The sequence below is a fragment of the Lineus longissimus genome, chromosome 4 (assembly GCF_910592395.1).
Source record: "Lineus longissimus chromosome 4, tnLinLong1.2, whole genome shotgun sequence".
NCBI lineage: Eukaryota > Metazoa > Nemertea > Pilidiophora > Heteronemertea > Lineidae > Lineus > Lineus longissimus.
Window position 1 is genome coordinate 18,630,959 of NC_088311.1, and position 25,895 is coordinate 18,656,853.

At 41.4% G+C, this 25,895-nt stretch overlaps 2 protein-coding genes across 7 annotated transcripts in view; one reads left to right on the plus strand and one right to left on the minus strand.

Annotated features, from left to right (window-relative positions):
• The window catches only part of LOC135486483 (collagen alpha-1(XXII) chain-like), a 61,043-nt gene that overhangs the window by 34,880 nt on the left and 268 nt on the right, over positions 1–25,895 (minus strand). For 5 of the 6 annotated variants that reach the window (XM_064769288.1, XM_064769290.1, XM_064769289.1 and 2 more), the window contains exons 2-5: positions 14,922–15,071; positions 4,590–4,659; positions 3,238–3,288; positions 2,165–2,294 (exon numbers count right to left, since the gene is read on the minus strand). In XM_064769288.1, coding sequence (XP_064625358.1) covers positions 2,165–2,294; positions 3,238–3,288; positions 4,590–4,656 — 248 coding nt within the window. In that variant the 5' untranslated portion in view covers positions 4,657–4,659; positions 14,922–15,071. The remainder of the gene's footprint in view (positions 1–2,164; positions 2,295–3,237; positions 3,289–4,589; positions 4,660–14,921; positions 15,072–25,895) is intronic. The other variant, XM_064769287.1, reaches the window with a different exon arrangement.
• LOC135486812 (uncharacterized) lies at positions 20,334–25,859 on the plus strand. The gene is made up of 2 exons (XM_064769912.1): positions 20,334–20,621; positions 25,758–25,859. Exons 1-2 carry the CDS (start codon positions 20,334–20,336, stop codon positions 25,857–25,859), a joined length of 390 nt encoding a protein of 129 aa, XP_064625982.1.

Genomic DNA, 25,895 nt, shown 5'->3' on the forward strand with positions numbered 1-25,895 from the left:
TATTTTGGGAAATTTTCAAGATCAAAACAATATATCATTTCTGTCTCCCCTAGGTGTTTTTCTGTACTGGTTTTGAAGTTACGCCAGAGTAACACAGTCACTGCTTTTAGAATGGAACGACGGCCTGTGTCGACACTCCCTTGCAATTGCTCAGACACTCTGAACTTGCTGTGGATAAGATACAGCGTCTAGCTTTTTCTCGGCTCAATCTGTATTCAAACTTTTACAAGAAAACGCGGGTCATGTACTGCAAAATGCACTATCTGCAAGTTGCAGGGTAATGCACTTGCCAGTGAAACCCAACAACGACATGTCCGTGAAGAGAACCCTTCGGTTGACACCAGTGAAAGCGACAAGGCGCTGGTTCGCGCGGTCATCAGGAGTTACACGATGAAACGCCTTTTCATGTGTTTCACATAGCCAAGCGGCTAAAACACTGCTAGCTAACATAGAATGAGGGCCCGGGTTCGATCCCTGGATTGCATTTCTGGATGAACTAGCGTGGCTTCAAGGAAATAAAATTCTGGCTCGTTACAGTCCTTTCAATGAGACGCAAACGGAATTGTATTTTGTGCACGTTTCGTCCAAGATTTGTTTGTATCGTGATCACCCTGTCACAGAAACATTTTCCTTGTTTTTTTAATCAAATTTATGATGATCAGCATCTAAAGGGTATGTCTGTGTAGTATTGGATTACATCATCTGCATTAGATCCGTTATCCACGAAATATGATACACAAATAAGACATTTATAACATTTCTTACGTTGTATACTTCAGCGTTTCTACTATGTGAGAATAATACAATGCATGAGTGTACAGTACATGAAGGGTATACAATGTAAGAAATGCGTCACTCACATTGATTTACACAGAGGAACAATATACATGTACATGGGTAATACAAGTAAAATGTAACCACTGTAACATAAGCATGAAAAAGCAGCAGAAGGCACATGCCCATATGCGTGACGTCACATGCATCTCAATGTACTGCCACTATTTTTAGATAATTTTTCGAGCCCCGAAAGAGTGAAGGGCAGGTATAGCACATGGAACAAGACAAGGACGATGAGGACAAAGCAGGTTGATGATGACGTCACAATGAAAGAAGTATGCGGCACATCCGGGTATTAGGATGATGATGATGACGTCACAGTAAAAGAAGGATTGGATATCTAAACACACTACGTTTTGGTGGAAATTAAAATACTAATAGAAAATAAACAAAATATTTAAGGGAAACCTGTAATTTGAATATTTGAAGAAAGGGTGGTTATTAATGTCTAATGCCGAGCAAATTCAGATGAAGGCAAAGAGAAGCCATTTTTACAGAAGAATGATGGAGCTTTTTGTACATTTGCTGAATTCCATCATTACGCTTCCCCCTAATCGCGGAAACCGAATAAAATAATGGGTCACTAAAATTTTCGAAAAGAACCTTGTCCAAATTATTCTTTTCATACAAAAAATCTGGCTCGAACAGATCAAACTGAACGTTCTCTCCGAAATCGACGGAAACCAAATTGAAGATGGCTGCCGTGGCGGCCATATTGGATCACGGCGATATTCGAAAGGAATCTTCCCCAAGTCACTAACAACCCCCCCCCCCCCCCCAAAAAAAACCTCGCGCAAGTGATCGAGGCGTTTGTCTGATAATTGACGGAAAGTGGAACAACGCACTGGCCACTGCCCCCGATGTTCGACTGTTACTCTTCATCAGGGGTCATACTAAAAAGCTCTATTTGAGGTTAGGGATTCAACTCGTGAACAGCTGGACTAATCTACTCCTGTTGGTGATTTGAAGCTGGAAAGGGATGAAGCGATAGAGTCAGCAGCTATATGTACTCGCCTTTGATGTAAATGACGGCAATTAGTTACGTACGGCTAGAGTGTACCAGAAAAAATACGGTCTCTAAACCTTAAAAATTCTTGTGATATAGACATGAATTTCGATTGCGAACGTAAGATCGGATAGAAGTATTGAATATTCTTTTGTATTTTGAAACATTTTTGAATAACGAGGACAAAAGCGGAATAAGGTAATTGGACCAACTCGAAATAATTTTACTTGCATAGACTGTTAATTTGAGTTGCATTTCATTAGTTTTTGCCAAAGGGATTCAATTCCTTAACCTTTCAACCTGCCCCTTTTTTAGACTTACCTTGTTGGTATTCTAAAATTTGCCCTTTTGTTAATCTTGTACGCCCGCTGAAGATAATTCGAACCTATCGTTTTTTTCACACCGGGCAGTGTAAGGCTATCTAGGTTAAAAACTGAGATGAAATCAAAACCTGCAAAGACAAATAGAGAAATCACTGTGTCTTACTAGGACCCTTTCAGGCGTACGTGCAAGGATTGTATAAGTATTTCACTTTAAGATAACACCTCAGCCATCTGTACTTGGCTCAGGTTCGAGTCCAAGGACGAACACCAACAACTTCCGCAGCGGTGCTGACCGCGCTTGATTATCTTGGAATTATTACCTTGGCTCCAACTGCTCTCTAATGATATATAAAAGGGACAGGAGCCAGGTCTTTTGGGACCCTAGGGCAATTAAAAGATGCCAATTTTGATCCGTCATGCTAAGGAATGGCAAAGCAACAAAGTAAGCTATCGGCGAAACAGCTTCAGTTCTTATATTTTATAAACAATGGGTTAAACATATGTTAAACATTGACCGGCATTTCTTGTGATGTTGGACTTCGAAAAGGTAGAGTAGGCATGTAAAAAACATGTGTTTTCATTGGAGAGATTCACAGCATAAAATATACAATAAAATGTGTATTGCACTTTAACATGATCCGGTTCACCCTGAAGATTAAGCATTCCCACGTGTTTGGAGATCCGTGACGAGTGTTAAAGGGAGAACTTGGGAGTGTGAACAAGGTGGGTGAAAAGTTATACCCTGAGCTCATCCCAGGACCCTACGTGCATTTGCCACCTAAAGACTTTACAACATTGCACAGAGGGAAAGTCTCAGTCATCCGATAGATCTGAATTTCATATACGAGATTATCCAGATCGATCTGGATATCCATTGGATATGGTGGGCCTACTTAAATGGTCTAACCGTCGTTAGTTCTTTCCGCGACCGTCTCAAAGGCAGCGGTACATGTCAGGTACAACTTTCATGACCTCTGGTCTAACGAACATGATTCATCGTGATGAACGTCATAATTTTGCGATTTAGTGGAGTACCGGCGAGGCCTTAAAGAAATGGAGGGTTAACGTTACCTGCGATGGCACAAATGTCATGATCTTTCCCTTCCTCGTCGAAGATATCCTCTGCAAAAAGAGTAGAATATGATTAGTAATGTAATATTGGCAATATTGAATAGTTAGGATAATTCTGACCACTTCACCTACATGATGACCGGTGTGACAGCGGATATAGTCCCCCTGGAGTCATAGTCCGGTAGCATTGTATTTGACCAAGCAGCATGATCTATTGTACCGCTAACCCTAACCAAAACATTTAGCAATGCGGGCTATTGTTACACGGACTATCAGCCCTAGGTCTACTATCCCTTGCACACCGGTCAGCAGGTCAGAATGCTGGAATAATGGCCTAGTACATAGTAGACCATAATTCAGACGATAATGATACAGAAGTGATGGTCAAGACCATAATTCAGAGAACTGTGATACAAGAATAATGGTCTAGACCGTAAGCAATTAGTTAATGCTTACGAATAATAGTGGACCGTCATTTGACTACAGTGAGTTGCTATAATGGTCGACTGATGGTCTTGACCATTATTGAAGCCGCGGGTGTTCTATCGATTAATAGTCCAGTCTATTATGAATCATGTATTATGTTTCGCTGACTTATTGACTAGGCCATTATTCCGGGACATCATTCTGATTCGCTGAATTGTGGTCTTGACCATTATTTATGGCAATCGGTAGGGTGATTATGGTCTAGACTGTTACTCCTGGCTTGTGATTGGTTATCAATTTACGGTCTAGTCTACAAATCGGTGACGGTTGATGTACGGTCTAGACCCTTAATTGGCATTTTTGTCCATCACGACCTACATGTACCAGTATATGAGCCAAGGGCCAAACTGAGCGCGGTAAAGACTCTGGCGCGATCAGCAGATACCACCCAATGACTGCCTAGCAGAGAGGCCATAGAGAAACAGGAAACTGAGGCTAGGAAGACGACCAAAATATCACAAATAATACATCGAATGTTTTGTTAACTCTTCCTCTTTGATTTTTATACTGCAGGTCCATATCATGCAAACATGTGGTTTTACAGAAATCACAACCAGGGTGGCCAACTTGATGAATAGATGCACTCATTTCACCTATCATGGTCTCACCAACCACAAACAAATCCGACGGGTCTATCGCTGGCTGCAGCCGATATAGTATTCATTATGATTGGCTACTGTGGTTAGCTGGGATCAGCCAACCGTATACAACATGCAGGTAGGCTTTCGTCGAGGTTTGCAACATCGCTGACCATGCTGAGCGTGTCGGCCTGTTGTATTGAGACTTCTATTCCAGGACAAGCATTCTTGTCACACGCCTCTGAGTGCCAAGCGATCGCTTGATCAAAAGTGTAAAATATTACTCACGAGATCGTCCTGTTCTTATTTGTGATACGGCAATAACCGTGATCCATAATATGCTGAGATGAGTCATTTTCTGCAAAATACAAAAGTGTAATTCTGTCAATTCTGAACATTGACTACTGTCATGTCACTTCCTCATATTGGCTTCATCATATTTGTTGCTCCAATCCACTGCAATATAGGAAGAATTTTCTTGAATCTAACACACATCCTGGCTGCCTTTTACAGAACATCTTGGCCCCTCGTGTCGAGACTGTAGGTTTCCTTTAACATGTTAAAGGGGACTATAGGCAGGAGCAGAGTGGCTAATTTAGCCATGTTCAGGTCTGATAGGGTCATGTCAGATTTAGCACTAAATGTATTCCTCGTACAAGCGTGAATCATTTCGACGTAGTGATATGTGAGCGACCCCTATCGGCGACTTCGTGTAACTTGCCTGCCTAGCTGCTGCCCATATTGCCCCTTTGGTGCTCAATAAGCCATTATATGCTACCTTGGTTAACGGATGGATTGTAAATGTCTCATGAAGGACAGACTCCGAGAATTCGCCTTTTAAGCCAGTTAAGACAAAACCAGTCGACTAAATACTAATATATAAGCCAACGGAAACACCAGCAGACGATTTTCACGACAATTTTGCTAGATTATCTAAAAACCAAGCGGGTCCAGTATCGCGGCACGACCGTCGCTGCATGCTATATGCATTGAAGACGTATTATGTGTTTCATTATTCAAAGACTTCTGCATCCAATGAACAGCACCTTACTGTTCGAGTTATGCAGCTCCACATGTCACCGTTATTTCTCTTATTAAAAATTCTTTATGGCCTATTTCAATGGTGCACTGAACGGAATTGTCTTACACCAAGTACAAGCATTCGAGACAGCTGCCAGTCAAGTGACAAGTATTGTCATGTTAACACGTTAAATGTTTGCATCACGCTGCTTTCGGAAATCATTTGCGGAAACAAGCAGCACACATGCATATCCAGTAGCGCCAAGCAGACTGGCAACACAATGGTAAAATTTCTATCAATGTCTGATAGTTTACGTGCAGGTTGTTGCCAATCTCCTAAATGAGACTAGGGAACCAGTGGGGCCTGGTGGGCCAAAAAAGGCCGGTACTGTGAGGATACTAACACATCATTTCAATAAAATCACAAAAGTTGAACAAAGATATGATGATAATTTTCAAAACTTCCCAGAATCGAACCTGTGAGGATAAAAATGTCACAACGAAAATCATAAGAAGGCCGTGATATGATCGAACCCTTCCACAGCCTCTTGGAAATGACAGGCATGTGAATGACTCTTGTTTTTGCACTGAAAGATTCTGGCTACCGTATCTTAGAAAAATCTGCTATCCCGACCTTGTTTCAACAGTATCAAAATAATGTCATTGATACATTTCGAGTAGAATACTGCTTTCTAGCGGTATTCGTTGGCTAAATAATTAGTACCCATCAATACCTTGGCCGGCCACTTGGTTGATCGTTAATAAATGTGCGATCCAATAGCCTGACCAATCCTAAGGCTACGGTCGGAAACCAAGAACTAACTGCTAAGTGTGATCCTTTTACACTCCCATTAAAGTACGGTACACCTTTAGACGGGCATTTTAAACGATATCGAATCCTTGCGGGTTAAAATGCATAAAGCTTGGGAAAAAAGCGTGTTTCTCGCTTCCCCGTCCGATTTTGGCCGCTGCCCCACCTCCGTCACCTCTGTATATCGTTTAAAGCCGAGCAGCCCGTGTGGCTCACAGCACTTCCGTTATATGACTCCTGCTGATATGATTATCTTTCTTTCGAGTGTGTGTTGGGGGGGGGGCATCTGTCTTTAAGTCGTGATACGGCCATATTTCTGCTTGAAAAGTGTCTCTGGCGGCATCAGTAAAAGCGTTTTCAATTTAAACGGCAATATGCCCTCTGCTGCTATATAATCTAGTTCAAAACATATGGTAATTTTCAGAGGAATGCAACCCGTAATGGTGAAAAAAACTGATTTTGAATTTGGAGGTTCACACGCCAGAATTGAACCATAGAATTATTTCGTGCAAAGATACCTGGCATTATGTTTTGATATCTGTGTATATCAACGGTATTAGATAAAAACCAGTACATTGTAATTGGAAACTTCTAAATGTAATTACAGCGAGGTCAAAATGTTAAGTATAAGTATACTAATTCAATGCCATTCTATCTATAACATTTCCAACTTTTTTATCAGTGCTATTATATGAAAAAACTGCTCTCTCTCTCTCCAAAACACATCAGCAGTTACCTGTATTTGTACATATTCCTCTGAACCTACTTCTTAAACACTGTTGTTACGGTGTCTTGTTCTGGTGGCAGCGGTTAAAGGCATAATTAAGGAACGATTCTCCAATAAAAAGAACTCGTTATTTTGATGATGAGATCCAGGTAAAAACCTGATCACGCCGGTAACCCTTTCACTCATGATGTTGTACTATTAAACAGCAGCCAATAGTTCAAACGAATAAGGTACCAATAAACGAGTACAGGAACAGTTGTTGTCTAATATAACATATTCAGATATGAATGCCCGCCGGAGACACCCGATTGTGTGTTGCCCCAAGGCCCCAAAAGTAGGGACGCAGGAATTGACTGCTGTATCAAATATTCTTGATACCACATGAAACTTGACTGAAACAGGTGCATCTCATGGAACACTGATTGGATACTGCAAGACAAATTGATCTCTGCATAAGACCCCCGACCCCCTTCCCCTGGAAGGGTTCCATGCACGATTTTAGGTCGAATAAGGATCTTGACTCATTTCACTCGCGGTCTATTGAGCGGCAGGCAAGCACCTTTGGCCATGCTTATGCTTATTTCCAGCACCCGTCCATCATTTCATGGTTCTTCCTTTCATCATGCAGCATTATACATGTTATTTTAAACCATGTAATTATCTAATGGGGCTGAACGGATTCTGCCGTCTTCTCCTGCGACTGTATAATGTCCTCAGGAAAAAGTTACAGTGGACAACGGCTTGAAGTATGGCCCACGGTCCATGGACACTGATGGAGGTCTGGACACGTTAGGAGGTGATCGCGCGAGTGTGCCCTGGGCAAGCTTATCCGATGACTGATCCTTGGGTTACTCCTCATGCTTTTGGTCTGCATGGGATCAGGTGTTTCCCATCTTCTGATATGTTCAGTTAGGTACCCTTTGGGGATCCTCTTATTTTTATGGCGAATATACTACCCTACACAACAAAAAACAAAGTCAATGGGCTTTTACTACACGTAATAAAACCTTATTAAGTGTACGTGGCGTACAGTGAGCACCGGCACATCCTGTTTGAAATTGTTTAGTCTAGCTTCTCGACAACCTAACCAACGCTACGTGATGACGAAGGGTAATTGGAGTTTCTAAGAATTTTTATTTTTGCAAGTAATGTATCAATAAACTTTCACTGATACTTCAATCGTGAATGATACGCTCGCCCACTGGTTATTGGAGCCACCCTTTCAAACCTTAAGGTGTCTCTGCATTGATAAGTAGGCCAACCGCGCGGCACGCATACCACGCCATGTATCATCATGCGTGTGTTTTGTCTATTTTTCTATTAGTACATTCTTGTTTACGCTGATCACAGTACATTCGTGTTTGCACAAGACATTCCCTGACAGTTTTCCATGTTCTTTTTTTTCATCGGTTTCTATTTCTGAAGATCAAGATGAAATTACATGTCTACCTTACCAGTAAACTAGCCAGCAATGTTCGACACGTTCTAGAAAAGATAAAATAAGAGCTCCTTCGGCCTTGATCAAATATCATTACTTTCTGTGATAGAATTCTGTAATTGAATAAAGTGCAGCTGAACCCATGTGTGCATTTTATAACTTAAGAGCTCTTTCCTCCTTGATCAAATATCAGTAGTGTCTGTGATAGAATACTGTAATCGAATAAAGTGCAGCTCAACCCATATGTGGCTTTTTATAGCTTAAGAGATCAAATATCAGTAGTGTCTGTGGTAGAATAGGCTACAGTAATCGAAGAAAGTGCGCAGCTCAACCCATATGTGGCTTTTTACAACTACCTGAGGCAAAACGTAGAAGAAGATCCCCGTAGGATTCGAGGACTTACCAACTGCGAGTTGGTACCAGCCTGATGCAAGTCCTCATTCTAATCTGCCACGGAAGTTGGGTTCGAGTCACGTGCAGTGCCAGCCCCATGCACGGTCTTATAGTTGTTATTCCGGGAAACAGATTATCCAAAAGCTTTCCTGTGGGACCTGCAACGGCGTCCCAATCCCTAATCCCGATAGCGATTCCCGCCAAATACCGAATTTCGCTAAAAATGCACTTTCCGACAGCAAAACCCCTGCAAATATGCATGTCATTTGAATTGTATTTTGTGGGCAAAAAATACACATTTATGCACGGAAACTGGAAACTTCAATTTGCCTAGAAGTAGGAATCGTATACGCGACATTTTCGACGAGAGAAATCATGAACTAATTCATTCATAATCGGTGATGACAGAATCGAACCCATTTATGATTACTCGACTCGTACTCTTACGCTGTTGCTTCTGCGGAAAGAATTTCTTTCTCGGACAGACCCCATGATTGCATTACCAATAAAGGTCGTTACAAATTGTATTCGTACTACATACCGATACATGTATAAAGTATTTTCATTTACATGTAATCTTAGAGTATTTGCGTGAAAGGGTCAATTCTGATTAGATTGACGAATTGAGGCATGATTATTCGGATCTCCAAGATATTGCTGTACGAATAGTCTTATTGGGGTTTTCGACTTGGCAAAGTCTCTGAAACTCTTGGTCATCAACCTCAAGGACATTTTGAAAAATACCCTAGCTAGTATCTTGAGAAGTTTTCTGTTGGGTTGTCATCAGAAAAAATCTCCAAAACCCCAACAGCTATAATGCATCACTGCCAAACACCGCCTCTGCCACCCAGAACATGGATGCTATCCACCGACACAATACCGTGTTAATAAACACATCAAATGTATAATCATTACCTCAAAAGCGTTTTCCTGTAAGCAAGGTAATACATCGTAAAGATCTCTTCTGACAGCCACTATCTTTTCGTTAACACATCCACATTATGCATCACGTTCGATAAGACGCAAATATGCAGACAGTCACAACTATCACAGAATTGGCGGCTGGCTCATAGTTAGCTAAGAAGAACCAATAAATATCCCGGGGGCACTTTGTAGTCTGCGATACTTCTATTATCTGTTTGGTAGATTAACCTGAGCAGGTATCTCGTCCGACCCTTTATTGCTTAACGACATGAAATGGAGCCAAAGGTACTACAAAAAAGGATGGGGAAGTTGGCGATCTTTTTCTGCGTCGTAAAACCTACCAAAAATCAGTTTTTATGTGGTTTTATGACCATTTAATGACCACGCCGAAAAGCACTGTTACCCAAGTCGATATTTTCCTCGTGTGTTTTTTTCGAGGCAGGAGTAATGTCTGTCGGTTCCGGTGTGATTTCAATAGAATTCTGCCTCATCAGCGCTTTGTACTGTTATATATATATATTTATTTATTCCTCCTATGCAGAAGAAGATATACAAAATAGTATACAATAAATTTAACAGAGTGTATGAGGAGTGAGTGCATTATTTACAGGTAATTTGGTAATTAATTGAGTGAGCTGGTTAATACCAGCACTCCGCTGCAATTTGCAGCAATGACATGTTGTCTTCTAGGTCGCAGCCAGGTATTTGCTTACCTAGCAATGTCTCTGTTAGATCATTGTCATTCATGTTCCACAGTGCCGCGGACACCTCTACGGAGCATTCGTCTACGGCTCTTTCCCAGAATAGGTCTCGCTTTACCGCGAGACCCGAGCACTCGCAGAAGAGATGTCGTGGTGAGTCCGTGTATGCGCTTTTACAATGTGAGCAATATATAGCTCAGAACCCCGTTTCGTGGAGCCGTAAACCCTCGTGGTTGGCACTGCTGGCTAACACGCAATAATGTCCCGGTTCGATCCCGGGGAACCCATGTTTGCATTTCTGGATGAATTGCGTGGCTTTCAAAGAAATAAAGTTCGTCGGGCTCTTTGCCACATGTACAGTCTTCCGAATTTGACGTAAAGCCAATGTTCCTTGTGTCTGGTTTATGCCAGGAAAAGGAAAAAACCAACGAAGTGAGAAACATGATTAGGTTGCGATGGCCTCCTCTACCTACGGAGTAAGGCTAATAAACCCAATTGGCGCCTAAGCGTAGCGGATAGTCAAACACCTATACCGACCTCCAAGCGAGCCGATGGAAGTTGGAAGGAGAAGGTGCAATTTTTATCATGTAATGCTATTCATTTTGTAGCTGCGTAAACTAAATGTATAAATGTATGGTGGCATTTGCCGTCATGACAGATGTCCTTCCTAGTTACTCGGGGCCTGTCCAGTTTTTAGAGATGCTTTAGAATGCAATGCACCTGTAGGTGGACCATTCTTGTCAGTGTTGGATTCATTGTTGCTACATACAGCTTTAAGAGATGTTTAGCGTGAAAAAAACTAAACGGGTTAACTGGTAGACAAAACTCATTAGGGATACTTGATGTAACCGTTGGAATAACCTGAAGAGATGGATGGAAACATAGGTATACTGCGTTATGTCATCCAGGGTATACCAAAGAATAAAATCTAGGAAGTGACTATTTGGCAAGCCCGGCTCACCAAACAGCGCCTTTTTTCTGCCCTAGATGGAGAGCCGAACTCATGCATATTCAACCATCCAGGAGCTCATTATCATTCGTGGCAACACGGTCAGCAACACTGGAGTTACAGTGAAACGCCTTTAGAAATGCACACTAATGCATTTAACATGCTTATCAGTTAAATCACGTTTATGATTTTTTTTGTAAATCCATACAGTCATGTACATGTACATGCTTCTTCATGGATTATTGACCAAAACCCGAGTTTAGTAACAGAAATTGAATCGAGAGCGGGAAGTCGGCCATTGTTAAATATGCGCATATAAATTCGAATATGACGTCACTGCTCTCTGATTGGCCAACATGTTGTAACCTCTCCGGCTCGCCAAAGAGGGTAGTATTTTTGCCCTGTTTGGCAAGCCCGGCTTGCCGAACAGGGTGGCTTTTTAGTGCTGTTTGGCAAGCGGCTCTCCAAACAGGACAAAAAAAGATGCCTGTTCGGCGAGCGGCTTGCCAAATAGACCCGGCCTAAAATCTAATTATACCTAAAATGCACCAACTCTAAATCAAATGGGTCCATGTGAACATAACAGAATTTTGTGTTATCTACTATTCCAAACGCATTATCCAAAAGGACCGCCTTCGTATTTGAAGACGTACCGCCCATCATGAACAACAGGCCGTTTAAACGGGACCACACCAAACGCGACCAGACCAGGCCAGATCACATCACGTCGCTCACGTCGATCTCGTATTGACACTAAGTATGTCCGTCGAATCAGACCAGACCAGACCAGATCGCATAGCATGTACATGTAGTTCGCTTTTACACGGCATGCTAATCTAGACCCATCCGGGCCGATCTAGATCTATCTAGATCGCTCTAGATCAGTTTGGTCGCGTGTAAACAGCCCTATAATTTAGCACCCTTGGGCTTTACACCGACTGACTCGATCACCTTGCACTTGGCCAGAAACAAATTCAGTTAGGAATGATTCTGCGTTGTTTGCTTCTTTCTTAAGCAGCATTTAGTTCCTGGTCTTGTTTATATTAACCTACATCAGTATGAAATTAGTATTATTCTGAAGGTAGGCCTATAGCTTGGTTGTGGCGGAATGGCTATCGGCCAAACTTTGAGACATCCTACTATGATATACCGGCTACTAATTTAAAACAAAATTTAAAATGCATTTTACCAGGGCTAAACGTTTAAGAATTTATTTTAATCTTTGAAAGAAATTGAACAGTTTTTTCAAATATAATTCTATAATTTCTTGTCAATGGTATTAATTCAACAATTTTAAAATACCTTGATAACAATGAACAGCAAGTTACAGTGTATACATGTACGTGTATAATGCACCATGCGCCAACTGTGTCTCAGTTTGAAGGCAGCAACCGTTTGGGCAAGCAACCGTTTGATTGGTGCAAAAATATGCATGCAGTCAAAAAAGGGATAAAATCACATTGTATTGTTTAATTCGAGTTGTTTTCAAAATGGATACGTCAGTGTCTGTAGGCCTTTAGGTTGTCTCACATAACACCGCTTGGGTTGAGCTGTCAGTGTGCGCAAAATGTCGACTGCTGCCTCGGTTTTGGCCAGCATTTAAGCTGCACTCTCGCGATGTTTGGTGAGACAGCTCGGTATCAATTCCTCTAACAATACAACGTAACTTTTGGCACAAATATATGCCTTCCATCGGTGATTTATTTGGGACGACCCCATAACTTCCGTTTCCCGTTGAAGATACAATGTAGTTGTGACTCATAAATAAAGCTGTTACGACAATATGAGTATGACCAAATTAGTCGTACGAACAATCCTGCCATTGAACTCTGGATTGTTAAAGGACATTCTCGTACTATGCACTTCCGAGTTGGGTCACAACCAACGGTGCTATTTTCGGCCGCTTCCGAAATATGCCACCTCTGGAAATGATTCGTTTAATTGACCTCTAATTCGTTTGCAATGATCTCGTTTGGGTGGTGGCATGAACAAATCGTCTGCATCTGGTAACATTTAGATTAATGCTTGAATTTCTCATTCACAAAAGCATTCTAGTTGTATAAGTATCGCCTGATTCTATAATGCCTTTAAAAAAACTTAAAGGCCACGGTTCAATCATAGAAGGCTAATCAGAAACAAGATGGAAGATGACTTAAACTATGCTCTTCAGAGCAGAGACACGTTTTCCACATTCAGTTTAACACCTCTCAAATTGACATAGTATGCAAGATCTATTTCTTCGTTTTATAATAAAAAAGAACTCGATGTCAAAAGCCACATCCAGGACTACAGATATCAGCGTATTAATTCTCCTTATACCTTATCCTGCGTGCTATACCACGCAATAGGGCCCGGGTGCGAACCTAGAGTTCTAATTCTGGGCACAACCGGAGTGGCTTCAAACGAACTAAAATTCCTGGCTCTTCACCACTAGTTAGAGACTTAATATGAATTAAATCAGTGAGGGTCTATCGGATAAGACGAGTGTCTAGTGCTATAGGGCAAGGAAAGGATTCCACACAGTCAGGTCGATAGTTGCCTATAGTGGACTCGCCCATCTCCGGCAAAAACCCAATAGGGTAACGACCCGGCGATGATGATGATGATGATGAGTGTTGAGTGTTGAATGTCGGAGTATGAATTTCGCTACCACAGTGATTTATACACGACTAAAACGTCATCATCGTAGAGGGCCTAGTGGTCACTTCGACGAACATTAATCTGACCCACCTTGCCTCTGCCTATAGCCCCCTTTAAGTTTTTTCTTCATTTTAAAAGAATCTAAAATGACGCGAGAAATTATCTTGCATACTATTACACGTATCCTTTCATAAATGAACATGACTAAATGAAAGAAGAACTTAATTAGCTCATCAATTTTCGTTAGAATAATATTTTTTACAGTGTATATTCGCCGAATTACCTTCCGATGATGAACCAGATAATTCGAATGCCATTCATTTAATGGATACAGAAGATGCTTTTTTATTTTAGTGATGATTATCTAACCTCGTATGTTTGGTCTAGGATTGGCATTTCGACCGAATTGGACGCTGTGGTTATTGGAGTTTCGAAGCTTGCGGCCCTAATTTCCAAGTATCTTAGTACATGTATGTCTTATCAATAAAATTGTGGCATGAAGTATTTACCAAGCGAAGTCATCCTTAGTACACAATGAAATCAGACCGATCAAGAACAGCTGCTTGAACTAAATCCGTGCATGTGCTATATGTTTTCAATGACAAACAAAAAGTTACAGTCAAATTTTAAAATCACAAAAATGAGAAAAGTCTAAATTTGGCTAAACTTACATGCTTAAAAAGTGTGTGTTTTTTCGGAAAATGAAAGAACTACAGCAATAATTTGCACAAAATTGTATGTCGGGATTCGGAATTGGCCCCGGCCGTTTAGAACGGAACGACAGCCCCCCCCCCCCCCGCCTTTACTGCAAGAGTCTGATCACATAAGCACTATAAAAGTATCTCTTTCCCTACGCTTTCCTTGCAGTCTAAACATTTTCATACCCGAAAGCTTCGCAAAATCCCTGTGGAACTGAACTCGCACCAATATCATATGCCCGGCACCTTCCTTGCAATTCAAAATATAACTCCACCTCTTTAGTTTTGAACTTCTGACAATAGTAAGAAGTTAACTTACCTTATCTAGATAGTATATTCCCTGCAGAACTCGCACCAATATTATATTCCACTTTATACTCCAAGAATTCGATCAGCGTTATATTATCTCATTGCGGCCGAGTTATCCTTGCCATGCGTTTTGTTCGCCTCGTCTGGTCCGCGGCGAGATCTAGACAGAAATGAGTACGTCAGTCAATAAATTGTACTAAGTGAAAGATACTAGGTCATTCAGAGGTGCATAGTGCGATGGTAAGATATTATCTACTATTGCATGAGCCAAATATATAGCTTACCGTATTTTTAGTTCATTGACAACACTGTTCGTTTTACATACTACATGTATCCAGACTATATGATACGATGTGATATATGCAATATAACATGTACAGGACATTCCGCACTCTTAAAATTTGTACATTATTTTTCGGAATTACTAAGAAGGGTAACTGTTTATTATGTTTTTAGGAACATCATTTAGAAACCCACGCCTCTTAGAAAAAATTTAAATAAATGTTTTCGGGGATTACGGCGGGCACGTTCGCTTATATACTTCGTTTCGGTTTCTAATCACTCTTCGAAGTATTTTTCTCATAGAATGTGTGATAGTCTTATCCATAAAAGTTTCCAACAGCCATAAATGCCATAAGAGTTCGCCTGAGAAGGGTTGAAACTATCAGCCTACGTGCTGTATTTCAGAAAAACCTAGCATTTGCAATGTAATCTTCTGAGATTGTACGGCCTGCGGGGTACATGGTTAAAGTGACTGCAATGAGGCTGTGGATCATTTACTCTCTCTCACACTATCTCTCACACATCAACCCTGTGTAAAGTGAATGCAGTCTTCTAAATGATAGATTGATTCAACTGAACTGACGCACGCTTTCACATTGATAAACGATGTATACCTGCACAGTCAATAATATTTGTGATATTCCAGATCGGACCTGTGCATTAGACGGAAATAATAAAGTCGTTTTCCAGGTCGTTGTGATGATCTCTGACTTATGTAACATCTTCCTTTGTCTTGTACACAGGTCCGGTGTAAAGATGCATGCAGTCGAGTATCAAGATAAAAATGTTCGTCAATTAATCTAAATCGAATGTATCACTGGATAATTCTAAGTGAACGTGCGGCGATGAAGTCGAATGGGAATCGGAATAGGAATCAGAAGGGTGCGCAACTTCTATTACGCACCGTATTCATGGTAGTACCAGGAATTTATAAAGACTCAAGTCTTTTTCAAAAGGGTGGGTAAAAGTTTCCTGGCTCTACTAAATACTAAAGGTTATTAGTTCATTGTGAAGATATTACCAAGACAAAGAGAATGATATCTTATTCAGCTCTTAACTCCTAAAGATAAATGAGATGCAACCATATTGTCTAAGAGACAAAATTGATCATTTAATTTCCCGTCCAATGGCGTGATGATGGGCATTCGTTGTCTTGGAGGGGTTTTAGAACTTCGTTAAAATACCGTTTCCTTATTAGTCTAATAATCGCTATTAAACGAGTTACACTATTTGACGCATGTATTTTGTGACAAAAATCAAGCAACAACCAGCCAATAGTAGTGATGGCCATTGAATAGAAGATGAATTACCTTGTAAAAGCCCCCTATTGTCAAAATGTTGAATCTAGCGCTAGTTAAGATGCTGTAGTATTGTGTCAAATTCTTCGTCTTTATTTATTCTTGGAAGTACATACAATGCTTCCATGTCAAATGCCCCTTTCAGCATGTTCAAGTACAGTAGAACCTCTCTATTAAGGACAGCCTAGGGACTGAAAAGTGCTGTCCTTAGTAGAGAAGTCTCCTGATTAGAGAGGTTAAATTGATTTGAAAGAACCAAATCGGGACCAAATCAAGTGCCCTTGATAGAGAGGTTGTCCTTAATAGAAAGGTGTCCGCTAAGGGAGGTTCCATTGCATGCGATAATGATGCTTATCATGCGATGACTTTTTACTGTATCATCATTAATTCATTGTGTAAAAGAAGTAGGCCTACATGTATTGCGTCTTGACCTCAAAAAAGTTATAAGACAATGTGAAGACGTGTATGTTGCTTTTTTATGTTCCTGTATGCCAATATCATATAGTGTATCATTTATGCAACTGCATGTGGTATGATTTTTCGGAGAGTGTATACTCATTTGAGAACTTTGAATCAATGCTTCGACCGGTAGAGGTTCGGAACGAAATTCTCATATTTTAGTATTCGTTTACGTATGCATATAGCAGATTTTGCCCCCCCCCCCCCCCCCCCCCACACCCACACGCACACCCCGTCAACGCCCGAGGTATATGGTTCAAACATGGATTCAATTGACCAAACGGATTGTTGTCAGGATGACTCTTGGCAACTTAGTTGAAAGACTTTTGGTTGGCATTGACCTACCCCTGCATTGTCCTGTGCAAGATGCTAGTGCGAGAGGTAGTATGCAGTAGACTTGTTCGAAAGCAAACATTTGAGCTCCTTTTTATTTGGTAACTACACATAGTTCATCCGGCTCAAATATCATTGCACATTGCGCGAAGCAAGGGCTAACCACCTGCGCACTGACAATCATTCTTTTGTTATGTTGATATATATCTACACGGCAGTAATGCATCTTACTTTGGTCTGGTTTTTGTCAAGTCTTTTTTCCAAATTAGCAATTATTCATATACCAAACAACGATGATATATCAAAAGAATCTGTGCTTGCTAAAGCCCGCAGCACACTAGCCGCCAACTTCGGGGTTCACAAGCGTTTTTTGCCGCAAGAGTCCTGAACGCCTGAAAAATCCCTAGTCTGCTACGTACGGCGTCGGCGAACGCGACTTGACGCCACTTGCCGCAACTAAACGCCAAATATCTAACATGTTTGATTTTTGACGCGTGTCGCCGCGTTTGAACGCAAGAAGAAGCCAGGTGTGCTACGGATGGCCGCCTGAATTGGCGTCGGCGGCGAGGCTATGGCCAATCAGTATGCGTCTTGATGTCACATGATTTCAAAATGGCAGCCTAAAGTGGCGGAAAATACGCTACTGGACGCCGATTCTGGGCAGGTGTGCTCTGGCCGGGATCCACTGGCCGCCAAATTCGGCGTCGAGAGGCGTCAGCTGAACGCTTCTTGTCGCCAAAGTTGGCGGCTAGTGTGCTGCGGGCTTACAGAGATACCCAAGTCCCGTCCTCCTGAAAGCGGCCAGGTAAACCTACAAGGCCTACGAATAGTTTTGACTATTTGAAAGATTGCGTGGGCAGATGACGGATTCACAAGGCTGGCGCAAAACCGAAGTGGCAGGCAAAAACGTTCATTCCGCCTTTGAGGAGGAATACTGCCTGGTAAATTGCGCCTTCAAGAACAGAGCGAACGCTAAGAAGAAGAAAGATTATCTCAATCATGAGGGCATGCAGGTGTTTTTCAGACTTGCATCTTTATTTAAGCACTCTGTCCATATATAGACCACTTGAATAAGATATGAGATATTGGTTGGACAATATTAGTATTGGGTGAATTGTGCTTGTTATGTGACACCTCTTTGTCACCTGAACTTGACTGTTAGTTTTTTTCGAGCTTCCGCGTACTCGAGTCTTGGGTTCGATAGACGTATACATCCGAGACAGGACGTGTTTAACTCGAGATTAGACTACAAGAGTGCACCGGGTCATCTATTGAATGCAAATAACTGTCGAGAGATTTGATCAGTTTTTTCTTCAGAGCAAATATAGTGAATTCGTGATAATGAAATTCCATGTCGAGAAATGCATCAATTTAATTGAATGTGAAAGGTAAACACACAAACTGTCAAAATAGTTTTAAAGCTATCTGCCCCGTACACAACTAGATGAATGCGGAACTCCAGTATTATCCCTCATAAACTTTAATGTTAGTATTTTTATGCGTGGTGATCTCCCGTTGAAAATGGACATACGCAGGTAAAATGAAGCTATACTGAACAGCTTTTGGGGCAGCGAGAAACTTCATAGCGATCAATCAGCTGCCTTACAAGTATGTCAGTGATCATAATGAAATCCCGGCGATCTTGTTTATCTTGAAATCTTTTTCAGAATGTCATTATGCAGATAAAGTTCAACACTTGGGAAGTTTTCGCGATATTCGCCTTTCTCTCCGAAATGCACATTGTATCCAGTAAATTCCTACATTGAAGGTGATACTCTGAGACCATCTTTCTCGTTGTAAGGGCAAAGGTCATTTCCACTCAGCCAGGAAAATGTCCACCGTTAGCAAGTTTCTCGGCCATACGCACGTGCACGACTTGCTACCCCTACCCCTATCAGCAAATGACGTACCACAGCATGGTCAATGGACTCTCCTTCCTCTAAGACAAAAAGTGTTCCAATTAGCCTCAGTCTTGTCAGTAAGTATATTCCTTGGAAAGGCCTTTACTTTTTAAAATTCATTTTACTTCAGCCAATGATAGACTTACAGGGAGGTCCATTGACCATGGTCTTTGCTACATTATGTAGGGGAAGCCAATGCACATGTGTATTTTGCCGAGATTATAACATCGGGGCGGGGGGAGGGGGATTTTCCAGTCCAAAGGTTGTTGCTCAACATGCTAAATAAAGAATACTACGGACTCTTCACTCGTGTATCTCACTGTATGTTGAGTCAGGTAAACCATTACATTACATGGGTGAAATGTCGTCGCAAATCATGTTTTGGTGGTGATTTGGCTGAACGTAGATTCTCAAGTTATCAACAGTGCACATCAGCTTGATTGTTGAGGTATAAAGTTCCACGCCAGAAATATAATATTGAGCAGAATTTGAAAACAAGAAGGAATATAGTTTCGATAGGCCTACATTTCTTCTTTTTTTTCGTCTACAGTGTACCGTGTTCACGTCAAATTATGCTACTAGCTTGAAATAAACATCCGTTAATCATTGCCAGTTTCTGGATGGACTTGTTCAGGGTGAATATATTTACCTGAAGTAGCAAAAAATCTTGTATAACATGTACATTCCACATTTTACTAACCACTTAAACCGATTCTGTCATGGCTGTTACTGTAGAATTTCAGTCCTAACAGATAATGAAAAAATCAGGAGAAGAGAAGCAGCGGGAAGAAGAAGGAGGAAGAAAGGAGGATGAGAAGCAGAAGAGGAGGAGAAAAAGACGACGAGGAGGAGGAGGAGGAGGAGGAGGAGGGGAAGAAGAAGAGGGAAGGAAGGATGATGAGAAGGAGAAGAGGAAGTGGGAGAAGAAGACGAGGAGGAGGAGGAGGAGGGGACGTGGTAGGAGGAAGGGAAGAAGAGGGGGGAAGGAAGGATGATGAGAAGGAGAAGAGGAAGTGGAAGAAGAAGACGACGAGGAGGAGGAGGAGGAGGGGAAGAAGCAGGGGGAAGGAAGGATGATGAGAAGGAGAAGAGAAAGGGGAAGAAGACGACGACGAGGAGTACGGGAAGAGGAATGGGGAAAGAAGGAGGATGAGAAAGAGAAGGAGGGGAAGAAGAAGGGGGAAGGAAGGAGGAGGAGAAGGAGGGGAAGAAGACAAGGAGGAGGAGGAGGAGCAGGAGGAGCAGGAGGGGAAGAAGAAGGGGGAAGGAAGGAGGATGAGAAGGAGACGGAGGGGAAGAAGACGACGAGGAGGAGGAGGAGGAGCAGGAGGAGCAGGAGGGGAAGAAAAAGGGGGAAGGAAGGAGGAGGAGGAGAAGGAGAAGGAGAAGACAAGGAGGAAGGAGAAGACGACGGAGGAGGAGGAGGAGGAAGATGGGGTAGGAGAAGACGGGGAGAATGAGATGGAGGAGGGGGGGGGGGGGGGGGAGAAAGAGGAGACGAGACGAAGACGAAAGATAAGAAGATAACGAAGTGCTTATTCTTATGATATACGTCTGTTGAAGGCGGAATTAAAGGGACGGCCAATACAGTACACTGTGCATGATTGTGCAACCGTCTACGAACCTAGATTTCATGTGTTACTATTTACAGTCAGGCAGTTTGTTAAGTGCCGGGCCAAGTGCTAGGTCTAGTAGGCCTACTTGTTAGAAGTGTCAATGAAACACCTTTAGGCGTTTAGAATACTGGACCAATATCATACCTGATATCTCAAAAGTAGGCTACCGCATAGGCCTACAGAATTGCAAAAAGTTAATGAAGTTAATACTCTGATGAAGCTCCCATCAATCAATGTCTTTTAGAGATGGTTGCCAGGCAACGCCTAAGCCGATGCTGTACTTTTTATATTTGAAGGGAAAAGTGGACAGATAGTCCACACCAATGCATTATCACTGCTGGTGTTGGTTATCAGCGTCACCTAGGGTATGTTGGAGGTACAATAAAATACAGTGAACTACTTAGACAATACCGTAAACGCAAAATATTCGCGGAATGACATCAGGACACAAATTAATACATCTCAAAAAAAAGACCGCGAAAATTTCTTAACTTTTTTTAATTAAAAAACGGGCCTCCTCGAAAGTCTGGCTACGCCTACAGCAATCCATATATTTAACAGTTACATTGTACTGCAGCTGATACTTAGTACTCGCTACTTCATTCTGGGTGGAATCAGACTTGTATGAGCAATGTTCTTCTATTATTTTATACAACGCAAGGTCACTCTCGTGATGGTTAAAAGTCAACGACCGGGCAATGACTGCATCCCCCGGAAATACAAACGCCGGTTGCTAATTACTTAGTCCTGTCTATAAATAACAAAAAATACAAGAATCGCTGAAGTTACAGTTCTTAAACCCGTATGGCAATGCGTATATTATGCAGGAGGCTCTTGTAGGAGAAAAAGACACAATATTTATTTGAATTTGAATATTCGGAAATAAATTGGATATTTCTTGCTTACAAATTTGGCGTGTATTGCTTGAACATGAAAGTACATTTACTTTATAACGGATGCCATCGACCAGAAAAAAATAAAATCACCAATTTCAATTGACTTCAATTGATGAAGTTTCATGGTGATTTGTCAAACTACATTACAGCCTTCTGACAGAAATGGAAATTACTTAATTTTCAGTCCGGCCTTTATATTTTTTTCTTCACGGTGTGATTGCATTATAAAAAGTTGAGACAGATGTATATTTATCTAGGTCATCAGGTCGTTAATGCATTAATGCATTATAGATTGAACCAAGTGAGGATGATGAAAATGCACCCCGACTCTGATTAACGGAGTACATTGTATGCTAGCAAAAACGGTGTACCGATTCAGCTTTGCAGGCTAAGCCTTTACAGTACCTGGTAGTTAGCGCTCCGTGGCGTGGACAGTCAAAACAGGCCACAAGTCCCTTATATTTGTCGTGTTTGGTAGAATCGTGGTTAAAACAACTTTAAACTGAGTTGCATTGATTTTCTGTGCTGATCCTCATGACCGGGGCTGATGATGGTTGTGAGAGTCTACTTAGACAGGAGCAAGAGCAATGAAACAAGTCCATTAAGTTTTTATTTCAAGAACCCTTGTTTGAGTTCTTGAACGAACATGCCCGCCATTACGTTGATGAACTAGATCCATAGCTGCGAAAGTAAAACGTTCGGGCGGCTGCCTCCACGGGATGCTCACAGCATGGTCCAGAGTAATCAAGTGCCGGTCCATTCCGACAGTAAAAACTCTGCCGATGGAGGTCGTAGTCACAGCGGATTGTAGAGTGGGGCTAATAGTAATAGTTGGTCTCGATAAAACAGATACAACAGCTCAATTAACTTCTACGAGTATGGCGTCGATTGCCTTATTTACGGGGTACTCTCGGCCGGTGCGTGGTGCAGGTTGCTTAATCATTTTAGGCAGTGGCCACGGGCAGTGCGCAAGTTTGGGGCCCAAGTTGCACCAGGAAGCTATTCATCCCGAAATAAAACTCGAAATAAACACCAAACTTCTAAAAATTCCAATCAGTAGTTCGCCCTCAAGAGCACCAAACGATGCGGACATAATAATTTTATGAATTGACTATATAGTATAATATTTATTTGATGCAACGCGCCTAAGCGGACATCCGAAGGCATTTATTTCTCAATAAAAATGTCATTAGCTTGAAATTGTTTATGCGCTGTAATAGATATGTGTAGAACGCCTCGATTAAAGCACCCGCCAGAATATTTCATTGTATTTTTAATTGTTCTAATTGACCCAAATTGGAAAGTTAATCATCAATGAGAGAATGCACAGGCCGAAATAATGGCATCAATTAATTTCTCTCTACATTGAAAGTGTATCCCATCATCTATTTTAATAGTCCACATACTTGATCTACATAGTTACGCTGATTTTCAGACATGCTTATACACACAAGGGCTCTAGACGGTACTTTAAAAAAACAATTCACAGGCCCATATAATTATAAATCACTCTGTACATAATGCAAGTTCACGTCTGGCTAGGACAACCTCAGAACCTTTCTGAAAAAGTTATGTTAACTGAAATGCAGGATACTACATTAGTACACTCATAAAGAGGTTGCCTTATAATCTGTGGCACAAAAATGAGACTCTTGAAAAACTCCCAAACTATTAATAAAATTTTTACCAATTTCTGCTACGTGTAGCTAAGATCAGTACATTTGGTTTCCAGTTAGTCTGATTTGTTTGGTACCTGCCTCTGTTATTGCGCAATAAATGTTTACATTTTTCGACATTTGCGGCCGAGCAGTAGTCGCTAATCAAACTCGCTGTACGAGCCACACTGCAAAATCTAGCAATACGGTAGAACCTCCCATCCCTTAATAGCAGACACCTCTCTATTAAGGATACTGGTTTTGGTCCCTAATTGGTTGTTTCTATTCGACTTGACCTCTCCAATCAGGACACCTCTCTATTTAGGAGAGCACATGTCAGTCCCGAGGGCGTCCATAATAGAGTGGTTCTACTGTACGTGTCCTGAGGGAGGCGCAACAGACGTTGGCTCCTCTTTTTTTAGATCGACAAAGCCCTCCATGATAAACCACCCACCCACATAACTTGAAATCAATAATGGATGAAAATTGACTTTGTTTGTAACGAATGACCACCAATAAACCTTCTCGGGTGCAGAAGTGCTGATAAAATGTAATTGGCTATTGTGCAAGAACGACTGCAAGTTATACGATCAAAGAAACTGGTAAATAAAATGACTGACTACATGTGGTAGAAATTTCATAAAGATTCGATTTATATTTTTGGTGTTACTGTATTCAAGTTTAAAACTTTATGACATTTTATGAGTCACCTAGTATAAGTATAGTCTGCCCCCCCCCCTCCCCCCTAACCCATTGCCCCAGTGATGCAAATGACAGGGGAGAAGAAGTTGCTGAAACCCCTTCTGAATCTCTTGGATACCATTGGAACGCCTTGCAAGTTCAGTACGGTAATTCACTCTCTCCGGAATGCGTGAGAGGTGGAACGAATTCCTCACAGCTCATCATTACCAGGTTGGGCTTCGAATGCTGCTGCCATAGTGGGACTTAACAGTAACAGTTAAACGAGACCACCACAATATCCCACTGCAGGCCAAAATCTACAGTGCATTAATTTATAGTGGTCTCTTAATTAGGGATGATGGTGTACAAATAAAGTGATGGTAAAATTCGATAAAAGTTTTCTTGACCAATAAGGGTGAGTTCGAACTAGGTCTTCAAATTCTTAACTTTTGATACCTTATTTTAGATGTTAAAACATCACTCTCAGCACTGTTTAGATCAGCAACCGACACAAACCTATGCCCCACCCTACAATATTACAACGATGGTTCCCACCAAATCCAATCCTTCTTAAATCTCCAATTGTAAAGTTCTCAATATCAGAGGCGGGGAGGTCAATCTTTTCAATATATCGTACATTGTAGTGTACATGATCACTTAAAAGAAACAATTTAACGCAACATGTAGTATTTCAAAAGACAATCTTTAACAAAAATGCAAGAAAAATAGTGTTATTATTAAAGTGACGAACCTCGAGCTCCCATCAAGTGGTCTGTAATAACGACTGAGACATCCCGCACAGGCATGGCAGGGGGTAAATAGTCGGGGCTTTGTCTAAAAGTACTATTTACTGGACAGAATTAACAACTACATTTATGATACTTTTTACGAAAACACGCTGGCAAGTTGTTGGTTCAGACAATGTAAGAATTAAAATTACATGTAGTTTCTCGTCCTATAACCCTTACTCAAAATCGGGGCGGCGACCTTTTTTCTTAATCTTAGAATGTAAGCAATTTTTTCTCAATTTTACCTGGTCATAGTAAGGTCAATTAGTGCACCTACAGTCCTTGTTTTCACCATCATGATGTTAAACGTTTCCTACTTTGGAAGAGAGCAAAACTTCCATTTCTTATATACTAATCGTTTCAATGTTTGAAAGAGGACCGAATCTTCACACAACGACGCCAATGCAAAAAACTTGTCACGTGACGTTTCCATAAAGCGCGAGTGGCTCACATTTTCTACAACTTGGCTGCTACTTCTCGAGCACTTCAGGTGAATAGTAACCTGAAGATTTCATCAAAATTCAGCCAGAAACAAGCGACACAGAACGGAAAATGTCAATGCACAGCATCAATTTACACAAATATACATACCAAAATCTTTATTTCGGAAACATAGGTACTCTTGGGTCTCAAATTGAGGTTAGGGAAAAACTTTGAAAAAATTGCATGGTTCAGTGGATTTTGCATAGTGCCAAGCGGCCCAAAAAGGCGTGGAAACTTTTTCTGAAGAAGCCCATAAATGATAGGCAGGGTCTATTTGGCAAGCCGCTCGCCGAACAGGCATCTTTTTTTGTCCTGTTTGGAGAGCCGCTTGCCAAACAGCACTAAAAAGCCACCCTGTTCGGCCAGCCGGGCTTGCCAAACAGGTAAAAAATCTACCCTGTTTGGCGTGCTGGAGACTTTACTTTAATATTAATGAGTTCGGCTCTCCATTCAGGACAAGAAAAAGTCGCTGTTTGGTAAGCCGGGCTTGCCAAGTAGTCACTTCCTCAATGATAATCACATGGGCGATGTTATACCGGGCAATTTCAACACGTGAAACATGGCCAAGGTCTCATCAGTTTGGTTCCATGAA

Excerpts from the sequence above, each read along its gene's own strand:
- LOC135486812 (XM_064769912.1), top strand. The coding sequence starts at position 20,334 with ATGAGAAAGAGAAGGAGGGGAAGAAGAAGGGGGAAGGAAGGAGGAGGA. Across the intron at positions 20,622-25,757 it reads AGGAGGAGGAGGAAGATGGG|GACAAGAAAAAGTCGCTGTT; the intron begins GTAGGAGAAGAC and ends CTCTCCATTCAG.